This window comes from Meriones unguiculatus, chromosome 19 (genome assembly GCF_030254825.1).
Source record: "Meriones unguiculatus strain TT.TT164.6M chromosome 19, Bangor_MerUng_6.1, whole genome shotgun sequence".
Classification (NCBI taxonomy): domain Eukaryota; kingdom Metazoa; phylum Chordata; class Mammalia; order Rodentia; family Muridae; genus Meriones; species Meriones unguiculatus.
In genome coordinates, this window is record NC_083366.1 from 9,354,117 (window position 1) to 9,375,590 (window position 21,474).

General features: G+C 37.8%; 1 protein-coding gene across 1 annotated transcript in view; it reads right to left on the reverse strand.

Annotated features, from left to right (window-relative positions):
- Plxdc2 (plexin domain containing 2) overlaps positions 1-21,474 on the reverse strand; it is a 434,652-nt gene that overhangs the window by 125,845 nt on the left and 287,333 nt on the right. Inside the window, exon 5 of the mRNA XM_060372593.1 lies at positions 12,261-12,383. Coding sequence (XP_060228576.1) covers positions 12,261-12,383 — 123 coding nt within the window. The remainder of the gene's footprint in view (positions 1-12,260; positions 12,384-21,474) is intronic.

Below are 21,474 nucleotides of genomic sequence, written 5' to 3' on the forward strand. Positions count from 1 at the left end.
CGTTTATTGTGTCTGGTTTTATGTTGAGGTCTTTGATCCACTTGGACTTTAGTTTTGTACAGTGTGAAAAGTATGGATCTATTTGCATTTTCCTATATGTAGATATCCAGTTAGACCAGCACCATTTGTTGAAGATGCTATCTATTTTCCATTGTATGGTTTGGGCATCTTTGTCGAAAGTCAGGTGTCCATAAGTGTGTGGGTTTATTTCTGGGTCTTCTATTTGGTTCCATTGTTCTACCATTCTGTTTTTATGCCAGTATCATGCAGTTTTAATAACTGTTGCTCTATAGTACAGCTTGAGATCAGGGATGGAGATACCTCCAGAAGATCTTTTATTGTAGAGGATTGCTGTAGCAATTCTGGGTTTCTTGTTATTATATATGAAGTTGAGAATTTTTCTTTCAAGGTCTGTAAAGAATTGTGTGGGTAATTTGATGGGAATTGCATTGAATCTGTACATTGCTTTTGGTAAGATGGCCATATTTACTATTTTAATCCTGCCAAGCCATGAGCATGGGAGATCTTTCCGTCCTCTGATATCTTCTTCTAATTGTTTCTTCAGAGACTTGAAATTTTTTCATACAAGTCTTTTACTTGCTTGGTTAGAGTCAAACCAAGGTACTGTATGTCTTTTGTGGCTATTGTGAAGGGTTTTGTTTCCCTAAATTTTTCTCAGCCATTTTGTCTTTTGTATACAGGAGGGCTACTGACTTTTCTTAATTTAAATTTTTTTATTAATTACACTTTATTCACTTTGTATCTCCCCCATAAACCCCTTCTTCCTCCCCTCTTAATCCCACCTTCCTTCCCCTCCTTCCCTTCAGGCACACCCCTCCCCAAGTCCACTGATTGGGGAGGTCCTCCTCTCCTTCCTTCTGATCTTAGTCTATCAGATCTCATCAGGAATGGCTGCATTGTCTACTTCTGTGACCTGGTAAGGCTGCTCCCCCCTCAGGGAGAGGTGATCAAAGAGCAGGCCAATAAGTTCATGTCAGAGACAGTCCCTGTTCCCATTACTATGGAATCCACATGGACACTGAACTGCCATGGGCTACATCTGTGCAGGGGTTCTAGGTTATCTCCATGCATGGTACTTGGTTGGAGTATGAGTCTCTGGAATGAGTATGAGTATGAGTCCCCTCTGTTCAAATTTTCTGGTTCTGTTGATCTCCTTGTGGAGTTCCTGTCCTGTCCAGATCTATTTCCCTCGTCTTTCATAAAATTAAAAAAAAAATCAATAGCCCTCCTGAATACAGGAGTTAATATTTTGAGTTAATTTTGTATCCAGCCACTTTTCTGAAGGTGTTTATCAGCTGTAGGAGTTCCCTGAGTGGGATCACTCAGGTATACTATCATATCATCTTCAAATAGTGATACTTTGGTTTCTTCCTTTCCTGTTTTACCCCTTGATCTCCTTCAATTGTCTTATTGCTTTTTCAAGGACTTCCAGAACTGTGTTGAAGAGATATCGAGAGAGTGGGCAGCCTTGCCTTGTCCCTGATTTCAGTGGGATTGCTTTAAGTTTCTCTCTGTTTAGTTTGATATTGGCTATAGGCTTTCTGTATATTGCCTTTACTATGTTTAGGTATATGCCTTGTATCCCTGATCTCTCCAAGACTTTAAACATGAATGGGTGTTAGATTTTGTCAAATGCTTTTTCTAGATCAAAGGAGATGATCATTTGTTATTTTTTTCTTTCAGTTTATTAATATGGTGGATCACATTGATAAATTTCCATATATTGAGCCACCCCTGCATACCTGGGATGAAGCCTACTTGGTCATCATGGATGATATCTTTGATGTGTTCTTGGATTCGGTTGCAAGTATTTTGTTGAGTATTTTTGCATCAATGTTCATAAGGGAGATTGGCCTGAAATACTCTTTCTTTGTTGGGTCTTTGTGAGGTTTAGGTACCAAGGTGACTGTGGCTTCATAGAATGAGTTTGGTAGTGTTCCTTCTGTTTCTATTTTTGTGGAATAGTTTGAAGAGAACTGGAGTTAGCTCTTTTTTGAAGGTCTGGTAGAAATCTGCACTGAAACCATCTGGTCCTATTTTTTGTTTGTTTGTTTTTGTTTTTTGTTTTTTTTTAATGGGAGACTTTTGATGACCGCTTCTATTTCCTTGGGGGATGTAGGACTATTTATTTGATTTATCTGGTCTTGACTCAGCTTTGGTAAGTGGAATCTATCAAGAAAATTATCCATTCCATTTAGATTTTCAAATTTTGTGGCATGTAGACTTTTGAAGAAAGTTCTGATTGTTTCGATTTCCTCAGAGTCTGTTGTTATATCCCCTTTTCATTTCTGATTTTGTTAATTTGGATGGTGTCTTTCTGCGTTTTAGTTAGTTTGGCTAAGGGTTTGTATATCTTGTTGATTTTCTCAAAGAACCAGCTCTTGGTTCCATTGATTCTTTGAATTGTTTCACTTGTTTCTAATTGATTGATTTCAGCCCTGTGTTTGATTATTTCCAGCCGTCTACTCCTTTTGGGTATGTCTGCTTCTTTTTTTTCTAGGGCTTTTAGGTGAGCCATTAAGTTGTTTGAATGAGATGTTTCGAATTTCTTCTTGAAGGCACTCAGTGCTATGAGCGTTCCTGTTAGCACTGCTTTCACTGTGTCCCATAAGTTTGGGTATTTTGTGTCTTCATTTTCATTGAATTCTAGGTAGAGTTTAATTTCTTTCTTTATTTCTTCCCTGACCCAGCTGTCATTTAGTAGTGAGTTGTCCAGTTTCCATGTGTGTGTAGGCATTTTGCTATTTCTGTTGTTATTGAGGTCCAGATTTAGTCCATGGTGATCAGATAGGATACAATGGATTATTTCAATCTTCTTGTATCTGTTGAGCTTGCTTTGTGACCAACCATATGGTCTATTTTGGAGAAGGTTCCATGAGGTGTTGAGAAGAAGGTAAATTCTTTTGTGTTTGGGTGTAAGGTTCTATAAATGTCTGTTAGGTCCATTTGGTTCATGACCTCTGTTAGAGACATTGTTTCTCTGTTTAATTTCTGTTTTGTTGACCTATCCTTTGTTGAGAGTGGGGTGTTGAAGTCTCCCACTATTAATGTGTGGGGATCTATGTGTGGTTTACATTTTATTAATGTTTCTTTTAAAAATGTGGGTACCTTTGTATTTGGGGCATAGATATTCAGGATTGTGATGTCTTCCTGGTGGAATTTTCCCTTGATGAATATGAAGTGTCCTTCACCATCTCTTTTTATTAATTTTGGTTGAAAGTCTATTTTATCAGATATTAGAATGGCTAGTCCTGCTTGCTTCTTGGGTCCATTTGCTTGGAAAACTGTCTTCCAGCCCTTTACCCTCAGGTAATATCTATCTTAATGACTTAGGTGTGTTTGTGTTTCTTGTATGCAACAGATTTTTGGGTCTTGTTTATATATCCATTCTTTTTAATGGAGAATTGAGCCCATTGATGTTGAGGGAGATTATTGATCAGGGGCTGTTAGATGCTTTCATTTTGATGTTGGCTGTGGTCATAATTTTGTGTGTTTGGTTACTTTTTGTTTTATTGTAGTGAGATTATTTTTTTCCTGTGTTTTCTTGAAAGTAGTTAGTTTTCTTGGGTTGTATTTTTCCTTCTAGTGTCTTCTATAATGATTGACTGTGTGTAGGTATTTTTGAAATTTGTTTTTGTCATTGAATATCTTGTTTTCTCCTTCTATGAGGACTGAGAGTTTTGCTGGGTATAGTAGCCTGGGCTGACATCTGTGTTCTCTTAGGGCCTGCATGATATCTGTCCAGGCCCTTCTGGCTTTCATAGCTTCTGTTGAGAAGTCAGGTGTGATTCTGATGGTTTTGCCATTATATGTTACTTGACCTTTGTCCCTTGCAGCTTTTAGTATTTTTTCTTTGTCCTGTATACTTACTATTTTGATTATCATGTGGCGGGAGGATTTTCTTTTCTGGTCTAATTTATTGGGTATTCATATCTAAATTATTGGGTATTATTCTTGTATTCTTAGCCCTCTCCTTTAAGTTGGGGAAAATTTCCTCTTATCTTTACTATGGAACCATTGAGGCAAAACACAAATCTGAAGCAGTGATAAATACTCAAGTCACCAATGAGAATTCATGTTTTAGTTTTGTGGGCATTGTGCTTTCTTTAATAGACCATAAGCAGTTATGGCTTTAAATGTTGGTTTCTATTTTTTGGCTAAACCTATTACATTCACAAACACACTCAGACACACACACACACACACACACACACACACGCTTCTACCCAGCATCTAGTACATGAATGGCATTACTGAAGACCTTTTACATCAAGACTGTTAGACTGTTAGAGTTAGTTCTTGAAACGCCCCTATCAGCTCCACTTGGGGCTTATTTTGAAATGCAGATTCTTAATCCTTATGCAGTCTACAGAATTGATTTTCTGAAATGAGAAGTCAAAAACTGTATTTTCATTTCAAAGGCACTTTAGAGATTCTAAGCACATGAAAGTTTTGTGACCCAGGCAAATCTTCATGGGAGTATGGGAACCCAAAGAGACTGTTTCGTGAGTCTCAGAGCACTTGGCCATTAGTCTTCAGGGCAAAATTGTTTTACAGTACAGCCCCTGTGCTTCCAATTACACTAGACAGATTCCCATTTTGAGCCAGGCCTTTAACTCCATGCCAATAATTTTAAATAATTTGTTCAGTTGGTTGACTTTTCAAGTTTTTTATGCTTTGGAATCACTTGGAGAAATCCTTGGGGCCCTCCCCCATGATTTCTGATTTGTAGTCTGAACTTTAGGCCCTGCACATGCAATGCAAGCACTCCACTGAGCAGGGCTCTTTCTGTTCTGTTTTTTATTTTATTTTTATTAATTTTAGTTTATTCACTTTGTATCCCAGCTGTGACCCCCCTCCCCCATCCTCTCCCTCTTCTTTTCCTATGTCCCTCCCCAGTCCAATGATAAGGGAGGTCCTCCTCCTCTTCTATGTGACCCTAGTCTATCAGGTTTCATCAGGACTGGCTTTTTTTCTTCCTCTGTAGCCTGGTAAGGCTGCATCTATCTCAGGTGGAGGTGATCAAAGAGCCAGCCCATGAGACCATATCAGAGACAGTCAATGTTCCTATGACTGGGGAACCCTCTCGGACACTGAGCTGCCATGGGCTACACATCTGTACAGGGGTTTTAGGTAATCTCCACGCATGGTCCTTGTTTAGAGTATAAGTCTCACAAAAGACCCCATGCCCAGATTTTTTTTTTTTTGTTCTGTTGCTCTCCTTGTGGAGCTCCTGTCCCCTCCAGGTCTTTCTATGTCCCCCTTCTTTCATAAGACTCCCTGAACTCTGCCCAAAGTTTGCTATGAGTATCAGCATCTGCTTTGATACCCTGCAAGGCAGTCTTTCAGAGGCCCTCTGTGGTAGGCTCCTGTCCTGTTCCCCGTTTTCTCCCTCTTCCGATGTCCATCCTGTTTGTCTTTCTGAATGAAGATTGAGCATCTTAACCTCCTTCTTGATTAGCTTCCTTAGCTGTACAAATTTTAGTATGATTATCCTATATTTTGTCTTATTTTAAGACACGATCTCATTATGTTGTGTTGGGTAGCCTTGAACTCATTCTGTATCTCTGGCAGGTTATGATCTTAGCCTCCCCAGTAGCTAAGATTGCAGGTTTGGATTGCCAAGAGCAACTGCCTGTACACCCAGCACATTGCCAAGCAATGCTGATGCTCAGAGGCCCACACCCCTGTGGTGTCTGCTACTATCGCAACCTGCCCTCTCAGACCGGTCCTTACTACTCTGTGTGTTCTCCACAGGCTACTTCGAGGGCTTCCAGGGTCTCAACTTCCTAGACAATACTTCTCTCATTCTTCCTGTCTAACACCCAAGCCTTGTGGTCCACATAGCCCCCAATTTGTCTGCAGAGCCTCCAGCATAACTGCAAGAGCCAAGATGTGGTAAAGACAGTTGTGAGGTCAGGAGACTTTGTTTGCCAGAGACACTTGAGTAGAAAAGTGAGCTGGAATGGGATAAGGTGACAGGGGAGAAGCTAATAAAGGCCTAACAGATGATACTTGGTTCTGGAAATGAGGGAAGAAATGGTACTTGAATTAGCGTTTGTTTTAAAGAAATTAATTCCAAGAAAACAAACTAACAAAAAAATATGTGATGTAGAAAGTGCAGGCTCAATATAGAGTGCAGGCACAAGGCCTGTAGACAATTGTCTGGGGACCGAGGTAGGTGACAAAACAAGAAATGGGAAACAGTTTGAGAGCAGAACTCCCATGCTCCCTCCCACCACTCTGAAGAGCCTCTGTCCTATTAATCTAGAATGTGGAGAGTAATAGAAGTTTCTTTTCTTTGTAAACTCAGTTATGTTATGTGAATATGTGTTTGTTTAACTCTAAGTGTGAGATTTCAGTTGGGCTATAGTTTGTCCACACCTGTCAATTGTCTCATGCTGTGTGTTGCTTTTGCCAGCTATGAATGGCCTACCAAGTGCAGGATAGAGAGGGGCATGTTCTAGGGCTCTGAGGATATAAATCTGAGAGACTAAAAAGAGCAGCCTGCTGTGCTGGGGTGTGGTGTGTAGCAGTTTGGTGTGTAGCAGTTCCAGAGCCAAGGAAGGTATGGCAGTTTGGAGCAGACAGAAGGAGAGAAGTGCTTCAGGGAGCATCTGATTGGAGGAGCCTGCTGGCTGTGTTTGCTGTTGCTGGAGATTGGTATAGAGCCCTAAAAGAGCACCTCCACCCTAAAGAGCCAGAAGATGAAAAAGGGCTCCCACTAACCTTCTCTCTCCTGCGTAGTGTTGGGAGGTTGGAAAGGAGGTTGAGGCCATACACCCCAAATAAAGTAGAGATTTTAAAATGAGCGCTACAGTGGAGGCCTGCTAAGGACTGGCTTTTGCTTTGATCTTTCGTAATCAATCTCAGCATGGGTAATGATTCTGGAGCTACAAGGAATTTTTAAATAGCCTTCTACTTTAAGTATTTTGATTAACTGATTATAAACCTTTAAAGGATGTGCAAGTATAGAAATAGGTTTCTATTGTTATACAATTTTAGAAATAACAGCAAAACACTGTTGAATTTGACCCTGAAACGTTAAGCCATAGGATATGCTCAGCACTGGCATGGGTGGAGACAAGAGCTCTCTTGCCTACAGACATCTCTGTGTCTATCTTATCATGTTTTAAATTTGGAAAATATTGAAGATTTCTGTAAATTTAAAAAACTCATGACAATTATACACATACTTCAGTCTTCTGATCATGTCCGCCAGGTCTACTTCACCCAAGGTTTTAATGTGTGCCTTCTGTCATAGTCTATGGTACAGGTAAAGACAGACCATTACCTGCCTCATCTCCCTCCTCTGCTATAATATGGGAAGGATATTTATTGCTTTCAATGGATTTCTAATTTGACACAAGATAATACAATGGTTTCACATTCTTTGTGAAAATGAAGGGTGAATTATAAATAAGTACTTTAGTGCAAGTTCAGGTGAAGATATTTCTAATGTAATGTTAGTAATGGTTGAAAAATAGCACTGACTGCAAAAAGGATTTACTTTCTGGAGTGGCACAGAGGCTTATTTTTGTGTTTCTGTATAACACTAAAGGAAACCACTTTTTAGTATAAACGTTTTCATTGAGTTTTAAAATTTGCTAAATATTTCTATTCTTTTGTTTACTGCAAGACCAAGGTTTCAAGTTTCAAATTTTATTGAACAGTGCTGAGGTTGAACACTAAATGGTAGATAGGTGAGCAAGGGGATCTGTTTTGTTTATTTTGTTTTAAATACAATTTAATATCAATCAATGGGGGTCTTTTATAATGATTTGCTTCCTTCTCAGCACCCTGAACTCTGGTTGTGCCAGAGTAAAAGAAAACCATTGAAGACCCCAGTCTATAGTTCAGAGAGCTGAGAGGTCTGCTTCCTGTCGTGACCCACCTCACCAGATTCTCTGAAGATATTTAAGAGTGCATGACCATCCAGAGAAGTCACTGCTGTAGCCTCGATGATATTGGAGCCCAGCTTTCTGAATCCTAATTGAATTACTCCACCATTAATGGATGGAAACATTTGACTTTCAAAATGTAAGCATGACTAGAATAAACTAATGCTACTGACCAAGGGACGCTATCAGCTCACCCCACCCCTTTTGTGATTCTATGCTTATTCAGTTTCCTGATCATTCTCAAGAACTATACTATCTGACTTGCTATTTATGAAGCATCAAAATTAATAAAAGATTACTAGTGTTATAGATGTCCCCTTTTGTATATAATATGACTATATGATTCACAAAGACTGGAGTAATCCTTTAGGCTAGCTACAATATTTAGAAGAATCAATGTGTTTTTGAATTGGTGCTTTAATTCTTCCAGTTTTACTCTAGAGGAAACAGTGTGACCTGTAGTTGTCCCCAGGAGAGGTTGTCCCTATCCTGCAGCAGAGGATAGAGACGCTACCCAATCAATTTAGAGGCTACTTCAGTAAGCTGCTATGACATAAAAAGCTGTACAGTATTTCAAGCTGCTTTATTTATTAATAAATAACAGCAGTAATTTAGCTTTTACTATCATATCATGGGAATTATAAATTTCCTTGGCTACCACACAGAAATTACATCATCAAGAGAAAATACTTTAATCTTGAGTGTTAATGATTCCAAAATTCTTAGAAGTAAAAGTTTGTCTTAAATACCTAAATTTTTTCTTTTATTTTTGTCATTGAATATTTATTACAACACACTATCTTCTATGTTCTGATGCTAAGAACTAAAGATAGCTTTCTTAGTACACAGGTATTATCAATGTCAAGAACTTAGAGGTCACTTGTACTGGTATATGTTAATTTAAAGACTAATTGCAAGAAAGGAATAAGCAGCATGAGACCATGAGAAAGGAGAGAACACATAATACATTTTATGATATATATCATAAAATCATTATATATATATATCATTTTATAGATATAATTTTATATACATAATATCATTTTATAGATATAAGTCATATATATGTATATATATATATCACATATATATATATATATATATATGATAGCTTCCGGTTTAGTGTTTTTAATGGGTATCCTGAGTTCAAAAAAGTGGGTCTCTGTGCCTGTTTGGTTTCTAATGAAGGAATGAAAGGGGATGAATCTGGATCAGATGGGAGAAATGGGGAGGAATAGAGAGAGGGGATACCCAAATCAGAATATTATGTGAAAAGAAAAACTATTTTCACAAAAAAAGAAACTTATTTTATATTTTAAATGTTTATTAAATTCTTTTAAATTTGTTTCTTCTGATACAAATTACTCATTGCCTGTAATTTCATTCCCTTTCCTAAAGTTACACCTTTCAGCAAATTATAAAAGTAAATATGATTTATGGCTCTAAGACTTAGAGTCTTTAAGAGTCAAATAAGATTCTCTTACTTGAATCTTAATGATGTTTAACAATACACTATAGGTTTTTCTCTTATTACTTTATGTGGCAGTTTAAATAATAATGGTCCCCATAGGCTAATATATTTGAATGCTTAGTCACCAGGAAATACCACTACTTGAAAGGATCAGAAGGATTAGAGATGTGGCCTGTTAAAAGAATTGTGTCACTGGGGGAGAGGTAAGCTTTGAGGTTTCAAAAGCCCTTGTCAAGTCCAGTGTCTCTCTCTGCCTGCAGATCAGTATGTATCTCTCAAGCACCTCTCCAGGACCATGCTTGCCAAAATGCTCCTCACCATCATGATAACAGCTAAGCCACTGAAACTATAAACCAGCCCCCAATTAAACGCTTTATCTTTCAAGAGGTGCTATAGTCAAGGTGTCTCTTCACAATAATAGAGTGGTGACTGAGGCAGAGGTCGGTACCAAGGAGCAGGGTATTGCTGTGACAGGCCTGACCATGCTGTTTGTTGGAGTAATGTGGAAGAATTTAAGGCTTTGGACTAGAATAGTGGTTGGACTTTTAAAGTGGGGTTTAATGGAGCATCCTTGTAGGAGCATGGAATTGTGATTTGGACTGTGTGGGGGGCCAGCTCCAGAGGTTTCACAGGGGAAGGTGTTTTTTTTTGTTTTGTTTTGTTTTTTTTTTTTTTTTTTTAACATGATGCTTTCTGTCCTTGTTTAAAAAATCTGTCTGAGGCTAAATTGAAGAGTTCTGGATTAATGACATTGGTAGACAAGATTTTAAGACAGCCTAATATTGACCATGTCATGTGAGTATTTGCAATCACTCTTATGGATATATATAAGAAAGGGAATAAGCAAGACAAAGAGAAATACAAAGTGTACAGTATGAGGAGAAAAACAGCACCAGGATGTCTAATGAATCTATGTGTAATGCTCAAGGAGTCAAAATGTTTAAAGGAATAAAGGCAGTGGTGACCTCAAGCCGAGACCCAATTCAGCCAAGCTTCCAACTTGTGAAGAAGAATTATAAAAAAGCTTAAAGAGTGAAAAAAAATCAACAACAGAAGTTGATACAAATGTAATTGAACAAGGGGGCCAGCCATTGTGTGAAACAGTGAAGGTGAAGCCTCAACTCTGCCGGAGACCCCAAAGTGTTGAGGATAGCAGAGTCATGGGATGCCATCAAGAAAAACTTCAGGCTGGGTGTGTAACCAGCCAGAGGTAGAGGTATGTTGCATATGACAAAGCTCAATGGAGTTCAAGAGCTGAAGATCCTTTTGACATCAGATGTGGGGATGCCGAATTTGGGGTTTGTCCTGCTGGATTTTGCACTTGCCATCCACAGAATGGCAATGCACATTCTGTGCCATTGGAAGCTGGAATTATGTGATCTGCTGATTTTTTTTTTTTTTTTTACAGGGGCTATTTAAGAGAGTACCTTCAGTCTCAGAAGAAACTTTAGACTTAGAATTTTTAAGCAGTTGGGACTTCTGAAGTTGAACTGAATGTATTTTTTTTTTTTTTTTTTTTTTTTTTTTTTTTTTTTGCATTATGATATGGCTACAAGCCTGTGGGAGCTGGAGAGTGAAATGTAGTGGTTTGAAGAAGAATGGCCCCATTCATGTATCTGGATGCTTAGTCACCATAATTTAAGTATTTGTAAGGTTTAGGAGAATAAGGATGTTTGGCTCTGTTGAAGGAACCGTATCACTGGGGATGGGCTGTGAGATTTCAAAGCCCATGCCAACCTGAGTGTCTTTCTCTCTCTGCAGATCAGGATGCAGCTCTCAACTAGTTCTGTAGCACCATGGCTGCCACCATGCTCCCTGCCATGATGAAAATGGAAAAAGTCTCTGAAACTGTAAGACCCAATTAAATGCTTTTTCTTATGAGTTGCTGTGGTCATAATGTCTCTTCAGAGAAATAAAACAGTGACTAAGACACTTTATATGTCCTCAGAAGAAATACATATGGGGTTGCTGTCAATATGACTGATTTACCTTTTTTTCTTAATTCTTTATTAATTACACTTTATTCACTTTGTATCCCCCCCTGTGGTTCCCTCCCTCCTCCCATCCCAATCCTTCCCTTCCTTCACCTTCTGCATGCATGCCCCTCCCCAAGTCCACTGATAGGGGAGGACTTCTTTTCCTTCCTTCTGATCCTAGTCAATTAGGTCTCATCAGGAGTGGCTGTGTTGTCTTCTTCTGTGGCCTGGTAATGCTGTTTCCCCCTCAGGGGGAGGTAATTAAAGAGCAGGCCAATCAGTTCATGTCAGAGACAGTCCCTGTTCCTATTACAATGGAACCCACTTGGACACCTTAACATGACCTATTTCAAATTTTAATGTTGAGAGCATTGTAATTCCTAAGTAAAATTTAAAAGCCTCTGACATAGTTTGGAATCATGTGTTCAGAATATTGATGCATAGGTTGTGGAAATTAAGTTGTAGACATTTAATTTCAAAACAGTATGCCACTTATCTGTACTTCAAGTTCATTTGTATTAAATGTATACATATTTAGACATTTTTAATAATAAGGATTTATTGCAAATAGCATAACATACATATGTTTTGTGTTATACATCTGTCAATAGCCACTCATATATTCTGCTGTGATGTAAATAATCATTTTATGAAAGAACAAATGAGTGAGTGAATGAATAGCTGTCTGGCCACGTACTTACTTCATCACTGTTAACAATTTTACATTTATCACTGAAAGGCAGCACTAAGCAAATGTGGTGTATTTACAAACCAGGTATAATGAAAAGTACCAAAAAACATGGATAAAAATCTGATGCTTGTTTTGTTCTTGTCATTGCTGCTGTTGTTGTAATACTCATTCAACACAAACAGGGTAAATTAATATCTTACCATTGTCAAAGTATCTGACAGTTGAATTTCTGGATACACTGGGGTCAAAATTTGCCATTAAAGGAGCTATATACTGTGTGGCTGTTAGCATCCGATGTACAACTTCTCCAGTGTATATGAAACCTATAACGAGAAAAGTGGGAAATGTGTTAAGAAAGATTGCCAGATAAAATTATAACCAAAACAGCTGTGATTCAATCGCAGCCACATTTTGTATGTACAATAAGGCAAGGAACACACTTAGTGTCTTGATGTCTGATCGACAATACTTTTTCTGGATAATGTAAAAACTGTCATATACTTTGTCAGTAAAATTATAGAATTGCTTAAGAGTGATCTATGATGTGTATACTTTTAATTGTGCACAGTGACTATTGCCTCAAAAAGATCATTAGAAAGTTTATCACAGTATTAAAGAAAATAAAATCTTCCATTTTTAAAATTTTAATCTTCAGTAATTTTAACACAAGCTTAACTGGTAAGCTCTTTTATGGTAAATTTCTTTTCATTGTGTTTTTGTGTGCTGTTTTTGTTGGTGGTGATAATGGTTGTGGGAGTGGCAGTAATGGAGGTCAGACCCAGGGCCTCACCCACAGCTAAGCAAGCCCTCTTACATCCTCAACTGTAAGTTTTCCTAAAACACAATCCTGCATTAGAAGATACCAGATTTAAGTGGCAGTGAATATTTCTACTCTTGTTTGTTTTCTTAAAACAAATTGAAAGGGAGCCAAGTAACTTCATGATATAGCATCAAATTCCCCAGCTTGCCAAAATCTTTATAATTCTAGGGTCATACAAAGAAGATACAGTCTGCATATTTGCAGCTTAGAGTGTGATATTGACAACCTACAGAAGCCCCTTCTTTGCGGCTTCTCAACACCAACCTATTTCAGCAGATGCTTAGTGAGAAGCATTTATGATAGGAGACTTGAGCTTTGAACTAACTTTCAAAGGTTCTTGTTTGACATCCCTGCCACGTTTTCAATTATTCACACTGGATTTATTTACTTTGTGAAATATCCATGACAAATTGTTAATCTTATGTTGGCTTTTGATCTCCAAGGTTTTTATCTGCCTAAGAGAAGAGTCAGTTCAGGAAAAAACTTGCTCATTTTAATATTAATCTAAAAGGACACAATCAGGAATAAACATGAAAATAAACCTGCACACACAATAGTATAAAATAAATTTCACAGTAAGAGTTTTATGGGGATGCAATTGGAATGTTCAGGCAATTATGACATCACTAGAGAGTGGAGACTTCTATAGATCATATTTTACAAGAATAAAGACAAAAATATTTTGAAAAAAAACTGTAATAATTATACTTCAAAAAGTGTCAAATATTTTATCTAACTTATGTTCTGAATAAAGATTTCATTGGCACATTGTGGTTTTTGTGGTTTCAACCTGTAAATTGTGATTCGTATGTAAGTCATTGCAAAATTAAATCTCTAGTTATCAGTATTTCTAATAAGAGTTTATTATTAAAATAATAAATTATTACTTTCCATGAGTGGAAATTGTACTGATATGATCTTTTCTTTTATGAAGTTTCTCTCTCTATTTTCATGCATAAGCACTTCTTCATAAGCACTTCCTCATAATTATAAACACAAAGAGGAGGTATATTTTAGACCCTGTAATTAATTTTTTCTTGTCTTCACCATGATTCATTCATAATTTGATCATGAAAAAAGACAAAAAATTCTACAAATAAAACTTTGAAGGTAAATGTTTTAATTTAACCGTGAAGGAGTCCTTTCAGAAAGCATGAGCTCTGGGTAGTTTTTTTTTTTTTCCTGACTCCATATTCTCTGTGTAGTAATAGATGAAACTGCTTAACTTTAGAGCACAACAAAGAAAGAAAAGCTTAAATCAGTACAGAAGCTATTTTCCAGACCCATTGTACACAAAGCAGAAGTAATTACGAGAAACACAGTGAGAGATTACGACTTCATTCCCTTTTCTGTTTGTTTTTTTTTTGTTTTGTTTTGTTTTTACGACTGGTACCATTCAACGTGTATTTATGAGTTTATAAAGTACACAGTAACATTTTGATGCATGAATGTATTATTGTAATAAACGCAAAGGCATTGCTTTATCCATTACTGTCAACTTTTATTATTTGTAGTACATTGACTGTCTCTTCTGACTATGCGCTGATTATATACCTCATTATTATTGATGATCACGCTGCTGGGAAGGACTCCAGGATTTGCTTCTATTTAATTCTTGTATTGTATGGGCTCTCTAGTCCCTTTACTCTTTTTATATCTGTCTCTAGTAACTGTTCGTTGGCTCTCATAATCTTCCAGATCAACTGCTTTAGATTCTATATATGTCACTATTTTCTATTCATATTTAAAACAGACAGGTCATATGCATGTGTATCTACATAGTTCCACAGAGATTTAACAAGAACTTACTCTCTTTTTACAGATCTACTTTCTTGACCAGAATCTTTCCAAGACTTAAAAGTTCCCATGTTTCAATGAAATTTCAAACAATTCCCAAAGAACTAAGTAAATACACAGAATTTGTCTACCAGGAAAAGTGACAATCCTCCCTTCTGTAATTATTCTAACACTAAAATGAGTTAGAAGAGCAGACAAGATGACTCAATGGGTAAAGGTGCTTATTTTCAAGCCTGGTGACCTGATTTCCATCCCTGGGAGCCAAAGGTGGAAAGAGAAAATGACCCAGAGAGCTGTTCTCTACTAGTGACATGAACTGAGAGCTATAGCGTGAACACACACACACACACACACACACACACACACACACCACAGAAGTAAATAAAATGTGATACAAATAAATCCATTGCATAAATAGCATTTATAAAGTGAATTATAATTTCAGTTACGGGTTGTGCTATGTTCTTGTCACCTCAGTGAATGGGACACAAATATCTTTACCACTATCACTGTTAGTTCAAGTCTGCAACTAGGAGGGAATAAACTGAGAGATGAACTGCTTTTTTTAATCCAGAGAAGACTTTTGCATTTTTCTTGACTATACTGAAAACTGATTTCTATTAGTAATTCAAGTTATTTCTAAATGAACGAGAATCAAAACACCTGTTTTTAGCAAAAGGCTCTACTTAGTTCCTTAGCTTATGGATCTTAAACAGTAACATTTCAGCTGTGATTTGGAAGGAAGGGAAATAGAAGCTTGATGGACACAGGATACACTGATTTGGTGCTGGGTAGGGAGTAGTTAGACAAGTATAACAGCCTTTTGTAAATACTCATAGCTCTGTAGACCACAGCTTTCAGTATCTAATCTTTAACTTGATGTAAAAAAACAAATAAAATTATCTTTTTGTTAAGTTTTCACATTTAATGCAAAGTTAAGCAACATATTTCATTGCTTTCTTCAAACTCATCAGTTTTTATTTGGGGAGCTAGTATTAGATTCCTTTATTCATTACAAGATTTGAACACAAATGGCAAGTAATTCGTGTGCTTGCTTGTAAGAATTACTATCTTGATGACTTAGGATTGTGAAAAATACACTCACAAGGAGAATCAAATAAAAAACAAAAGCCATCTTTTTTTTCTTTGAATTGCAAATATGAGCTATAGCATTGTCCTTCCCTTTGGCCTTAACCACTAGTAAACCTTAAGTCAAGTTCTCAGCTTGAATCATCTTGCTTGAAGTCTCTTCTGTACATGGCCTCTAGTTGTGTGAATAATATGATTTCAAATATGTAAACATCATCCACTTATTAAGGGAATTGGTCACAAGAAGCCTGTCTATGAACTGTAGGGAACCACTGAGTTGTCCTGGCCTAGTTGCCTTAAGAGCCATGTGTCATAGGTTTTTCAGTTTAGAGTCCATGGCTCTAATGTGCTTTCCAGTTCCTGAGAGACCAGTGTACTCCCTCAGGCAACAAAGCATCAGGCTACTTCGTGTTTTTTTGTATATTCCCCTAGTAGTGAAGGAAGCGTGGAACTTTGACAGAACACTAGTCTTAGACATTAATCTTGTGTACCCTGTATGGCTTACAAACACCACTGTACATTTGGCAATTACAACTGTATTAATCCTGGCAATTGCCACTATATTCTGTTTCTAATAGAGGTATGGAAAGTGTGATTGCTCTCAATAAAATGTTCACAGCCTCAGTTATGCTGTTGCCCCTCCAATGGGCTTGATTTACTTCCTCACAGCAACATCAGGTGACCTTGGCTTGGTAAGAAAGTGCAGCTACTTACAATGAACAAATCCCATTCAATCATTATGCATCATTTTTCCACTTTACAAAACGTGTATGCTTTCCCTGTGTCTATGCTACTTGTGTGCGGTGACTGCAAAGGGCAGAAGAGGGGGTCCTACCCCTGGGACTAAGTTTACAGGAGACTGTGGGCCTCCATGTGGGTGCTGAGAACTGAACCTGGCTTCTCTGGAAGATCAATCAGCCAGTGCTCTTATTTTTGAGTCATTTCTCTAGTTCCTTATTATGTATCAATTAACCACATTTACACTGTACAAATAAAACAATCAGTATATACACAGACCATTGATAATTACATTATATTAAGTATTTGTTTCATCTCTGCAATAACTGGGAATGATGGTCATACTATTTTTAATTTATTAAATGCAGTATTTAATAAGGCTAGGTTTTATTTACCAATGCTCACATGGCCATAAGTCTTATAATTTCAAATTCCATGGGCTCTATTGGTGCTTGGAAATAATGGCAATCTAAATATCAAGTTTTGCAGAGGTCAGAAAGTTAGACAGCATTCCTATTTACTTCCCTTGAGGTAAACACAAAATTTTTTTTCTTTGTTTTTTTAAAAAATTTTTATTAAAAATACTTTATTCATTTTGTATTCCCCTATAAATCCCACCCTCCTCCCTTCTCAGTCCCACCCTCCCTCTCCATTCTTCATTCATGCCCCTCCCCAAGTCAACTGGTAGGGGAGGTCTTCCTCTCCTTCCTTCTGATCTTAGTCTCTCAGGTCTCATCAGGAGTGGCTGCATTGTCTTCCTCTGTGGCCTGGTAAGGCTGCTCCCTGATCAGGGAGAGGTGATCAAAGAGCAAGCCAATCAGTTCATATCAGAGATAGTCCCTCTTCCCATTATGTAACCTGCTTGGAAACTGAACTGTCATGGGCTACCTCTGTGCAGGGGTTCTAGGTTATCTCTATCAATGGTCTTTGATTGGAGTATGAGTCTCAGAAAAGACCCCTGTGCCCAGATTACTTGGTTCTGTTGCTCTTCTTGTGGAGCTCTTCTTCTCTCCAGGACTTACTATCTTCTTTCATAAGATTCCCTGCACTCTGCCCAAAGGTTGGCCATAAGTCTCAGCATCTGCTTTGATACCCTACAGGGTAGAACCTTTCAGAGGCCCTCTGTGGCAGGCTCTTGCCCTGTTCCCTGTTTTCTCCTTTTTCTGATGTCTATCCTTTTTGCCTTTCTGAATGAGGAAAGATGCCACAACCACTGAATAGAATAAAGACAGCATCTTCAACAAATGGTGCTGGTCTAACTGAATGTCTACATGTGGAAAAAATGCAATTAGATCCATACTTATCACCCTGCACAAAACTAAAGTCCAACTGGATCAAAAACCTCAGTATAAAACCAGACACACCAAACCTCTTAGAAGAAAAAGTGGGGAAAAGCCTTGAACTCATTGGCACAGGAGACAACTTCCTGAACAGAACACCAACAGCACAGGCTCTAAGATCAACAATCAATAAGTGAGACCTCATGAAACTGAAAAGCTTCTGTAAAGCAAAGGACATTGTTCTCAGAACAAAATGACTGCCTACAGATTGGGAAAGGATCTTCACCAACCCTATATTCGACAGAGGACTAATATACAGTATATATAAAGAACGCAAAAAATTAAACAGCAACAAATCAAGTAATCCAATTAAAAATGGGGTACAGAGCTAAACAGAGAATTCTCAATAGAGGAATATTAAATGGCCGAAAAACACTTAAAGTGTTCTTAGTCATCAGGGAAATGCAAATCAAAACGACCTTGAGGTCATTTTTAAGAAGACCACGCTGCAGTGACAATGACAGTACTCATGGGCAAGTTTATAAACTTGGGAGCTGACAGACCCCACAATGCCATCCAGTGGATTTTATGCCTAAATAAGCAGTTAAAAGACAAGATTTTTTTTCTCTCTCTCTTTATAAATCCTGTGCCTTACAGCAGACATGGGGTCATTCCAAGCCCTGCTTTTTTTTTTTTAAGCTTCCTTTTAATTTTTATTTAACCAAGAAGTAGTCACACATTATTTCTCATTGAAAATTCTTGTCCTACTATAAAATACTCTTAGAATATTGAAGAGCCTTATATTCAATGAAAACATAAAATTATAGGATCTTTTAAAAATTTATTCATTTTTTAATTAATTACAGTTTATTAACTTTGTATCCCAATTGTAGCTCCCTCCTTTGTTCCCTCCCAATCACACCCTCTCTCCCTCCCTCTTCTCCACCTATGCCTCTCCCCTGGGCCACTGATAGCAGAGGTCCTCATCCCCTTCCATCTGATCCTAGTCTATCAGGTCTCATCAGGACTGGCTGCATTGTCTTCCTCTGTGGCCTAGCAAGGCTGCTCCCCCATCAGAGGAAGGTGATCAAAGAGCTGACCACTGAGTTCATGTCAAAGACAGGCCCTGTTCCCATTACTAGGAAACCCACTTGGGCACTAAGCTGCCATGGGCAACATCTGTGCAGGGGTTCTAGGTTATCTCCATGCATGGTCCTTGGTTGGAGTATCAGGCTCACAAAAGACCCCTGGGCCCAGATTTTTTTGTCTTTCTCCTTGTAGAGTTCCTGTCCCCTCCAGGTCTTTCTATCTCTCCCTTCTTTTATAAGATTCCCTGCACTCTGCCCAAAGTTTGGCTATGAGTCTCAACCTCTGCTTTGATACCTGCAGGGGAGAGTCTTTAATTGAGCCTCCAGACCCTCTGCCTTTAAACTGGACTATTGTGGATGTTTTGCTTATGTTATGGAAACATGTTTTTGTTAAAATTCCAATTTGGCGGTTTAAATTCCAAGTTTGTCCACACCTGTTGAGTGTCGTGAGTGGAGCGTAGTCTTGGCCAGGTAGAATTAGTTGAATTCTGAGGACTTTGAGGAGTATGACAGCCCAGAGGAAGAAGGCGCTGCTGCTTGAAGAAGACTGCTTGTTGCTGGTTCGTCTTGCTGCTGCATTTGCGGTTTGCTGATTTGCCAGTTACCTGGACTTCTGGATTTCTGGATAACTGATATTGGTATTGTCTCCCAAAAGAATCCTATGGCCCTACCCAGCGGGAAGCAGCAGAGAGAACTCCACCCTCTGCTCCCACTAACCCTCTTTTCCCTCCTACCTGGTGTTGGGGGGTTTAAAATCAGGTAGAAGCATTAAATAACACTAAATAAAATAGGTTTGTTAAAACAATCTAGGTCAACACTGGACAGTTTCATAAGCAAGTTTGATTCTCCCATAGCAATTCGTCAAATGATACTGAGTTTAGGGATAGGAGTTATTGCACCCAATTAGAGACTCTGTGTTGTGGAAGACTCATAGTCTTTCTTTGTGGTGTGACAAAATGACTTAACTTTCCTGTGCTTTACTTCCTTGATATCTGTTAAATGTGAGAGAGGGTGTTATTTTATAAGAAAACTGCTGAATAAGATTGTTGCTTGTAAAATATTAGAGCCAGGGATGCAGTTTAGTGGCAGAGAATCCACCTGCCATGGGCAAGTCTCAGCTCAACTGCATGTAGAACAGGTGCTAGTAATCTCTCCCACATCCCCCACACAGACAGAGACAGAGAGACAAAGAGATACATGGGGAAGAGAAGGTTTGGGAGGGGGAAAGAGGATGAGAGAGAAGGGGAAGGAAAGGAGAGAGGGAAGGAAGGGGAGGGGAAAGAGCAGAGGGAGAGAGAGACCAAAAGGCAACCAATTGCTTAAATTTTCTCTAACATATATTTTGTTGAAAATTGAGATGTTTATATGGCTTTAAAATTGTGACTCAAGCCTAAATGTACAATATGTATCTATTCTTTTTGATATATCATAGAACAATGAGTTTAACCACAGGGCAATAGATAATAAAGTTCTTTAATGTCCATAGTTCATGTAATCTTTCTTTCCATTGTGATGTAATAAGTGCCTTGTAAAAATATCAACCTCCTGTTGGCTTCAAATGGTGTTGCCTTTAATTGGAAGTGTCATAGTGATAAAGGAAGCATTAGGATACTGTTGCCCATGAAACATCCTATAAACCTTTGATGTCAGAAAGCTACATAAAATATTCTACTTTATCATCTATCTGCTATTCTTGTTGACCCCTTAGGCAAGGCTGGAGTCAATCCATATGTCTCGAAGGCATTGAACATCTGTAGTAAAGCAATGTCTTTAGAGCACAAATGACAATGGCACCTATGTACTTTGTGTCATCTTTATTAAGGCCTGAGTATCTGTGATCTCTACCTATTAATCAAAGAGATCTGACATTTATGAATCAGAATTAGGAGAAGGAATTTCTCATTCAGATTTTTCACTAAATTCATGCACGACATGTTCTAGATATGCCCATAAGGACCTAAGCAGATTAAGTGGATGTTTGTAGTTATTTTCCCATTATGCTGTGCTCATGGTGGACAAATTGCTTGGAATAAAACAACGAAGATTAAGCTAATTGCATTTCTACTTTTCCTTCTTCATTTTACAACTCAATAGATTTCCACATGACATAAACTACTGCCTTTAAGACGAATGCTTATTTGTAATTCAGTCACCCCTTCAAATAAAACCATGTGTTATAGAATTGCTAATTTGGAACTTAACAGTTATGATTAATTATATGAAAATGTGGCTGTTTACTAAGGATAACTGTACATTGATAGGTTTCATAGAAAAGGCTTTGAGTAGAGAGACGCTGTGATGCACTGGAAGAATACGGGTTTGTACATGCAACCTAGAGAGTTGATAAACATATTCTGAAATTAAAATGGGATTACTAACCAACCACAGGATCCTCAGAAGGAACCTATAATAAGGTCAGTCATCAAGTATTTTCCCTTTATAGTTCAAATCAGCTATCAAGTTAAAGCATAGTAAAGATATATTACATAAGAAAATATATTAATCACCAAATATTTCAAATTAAATTTCCAACAGCTATAAAAGTGAAATATATCAAATAATTTTCATAAATTTAAAATATATCTATTAAGATACAACTCAT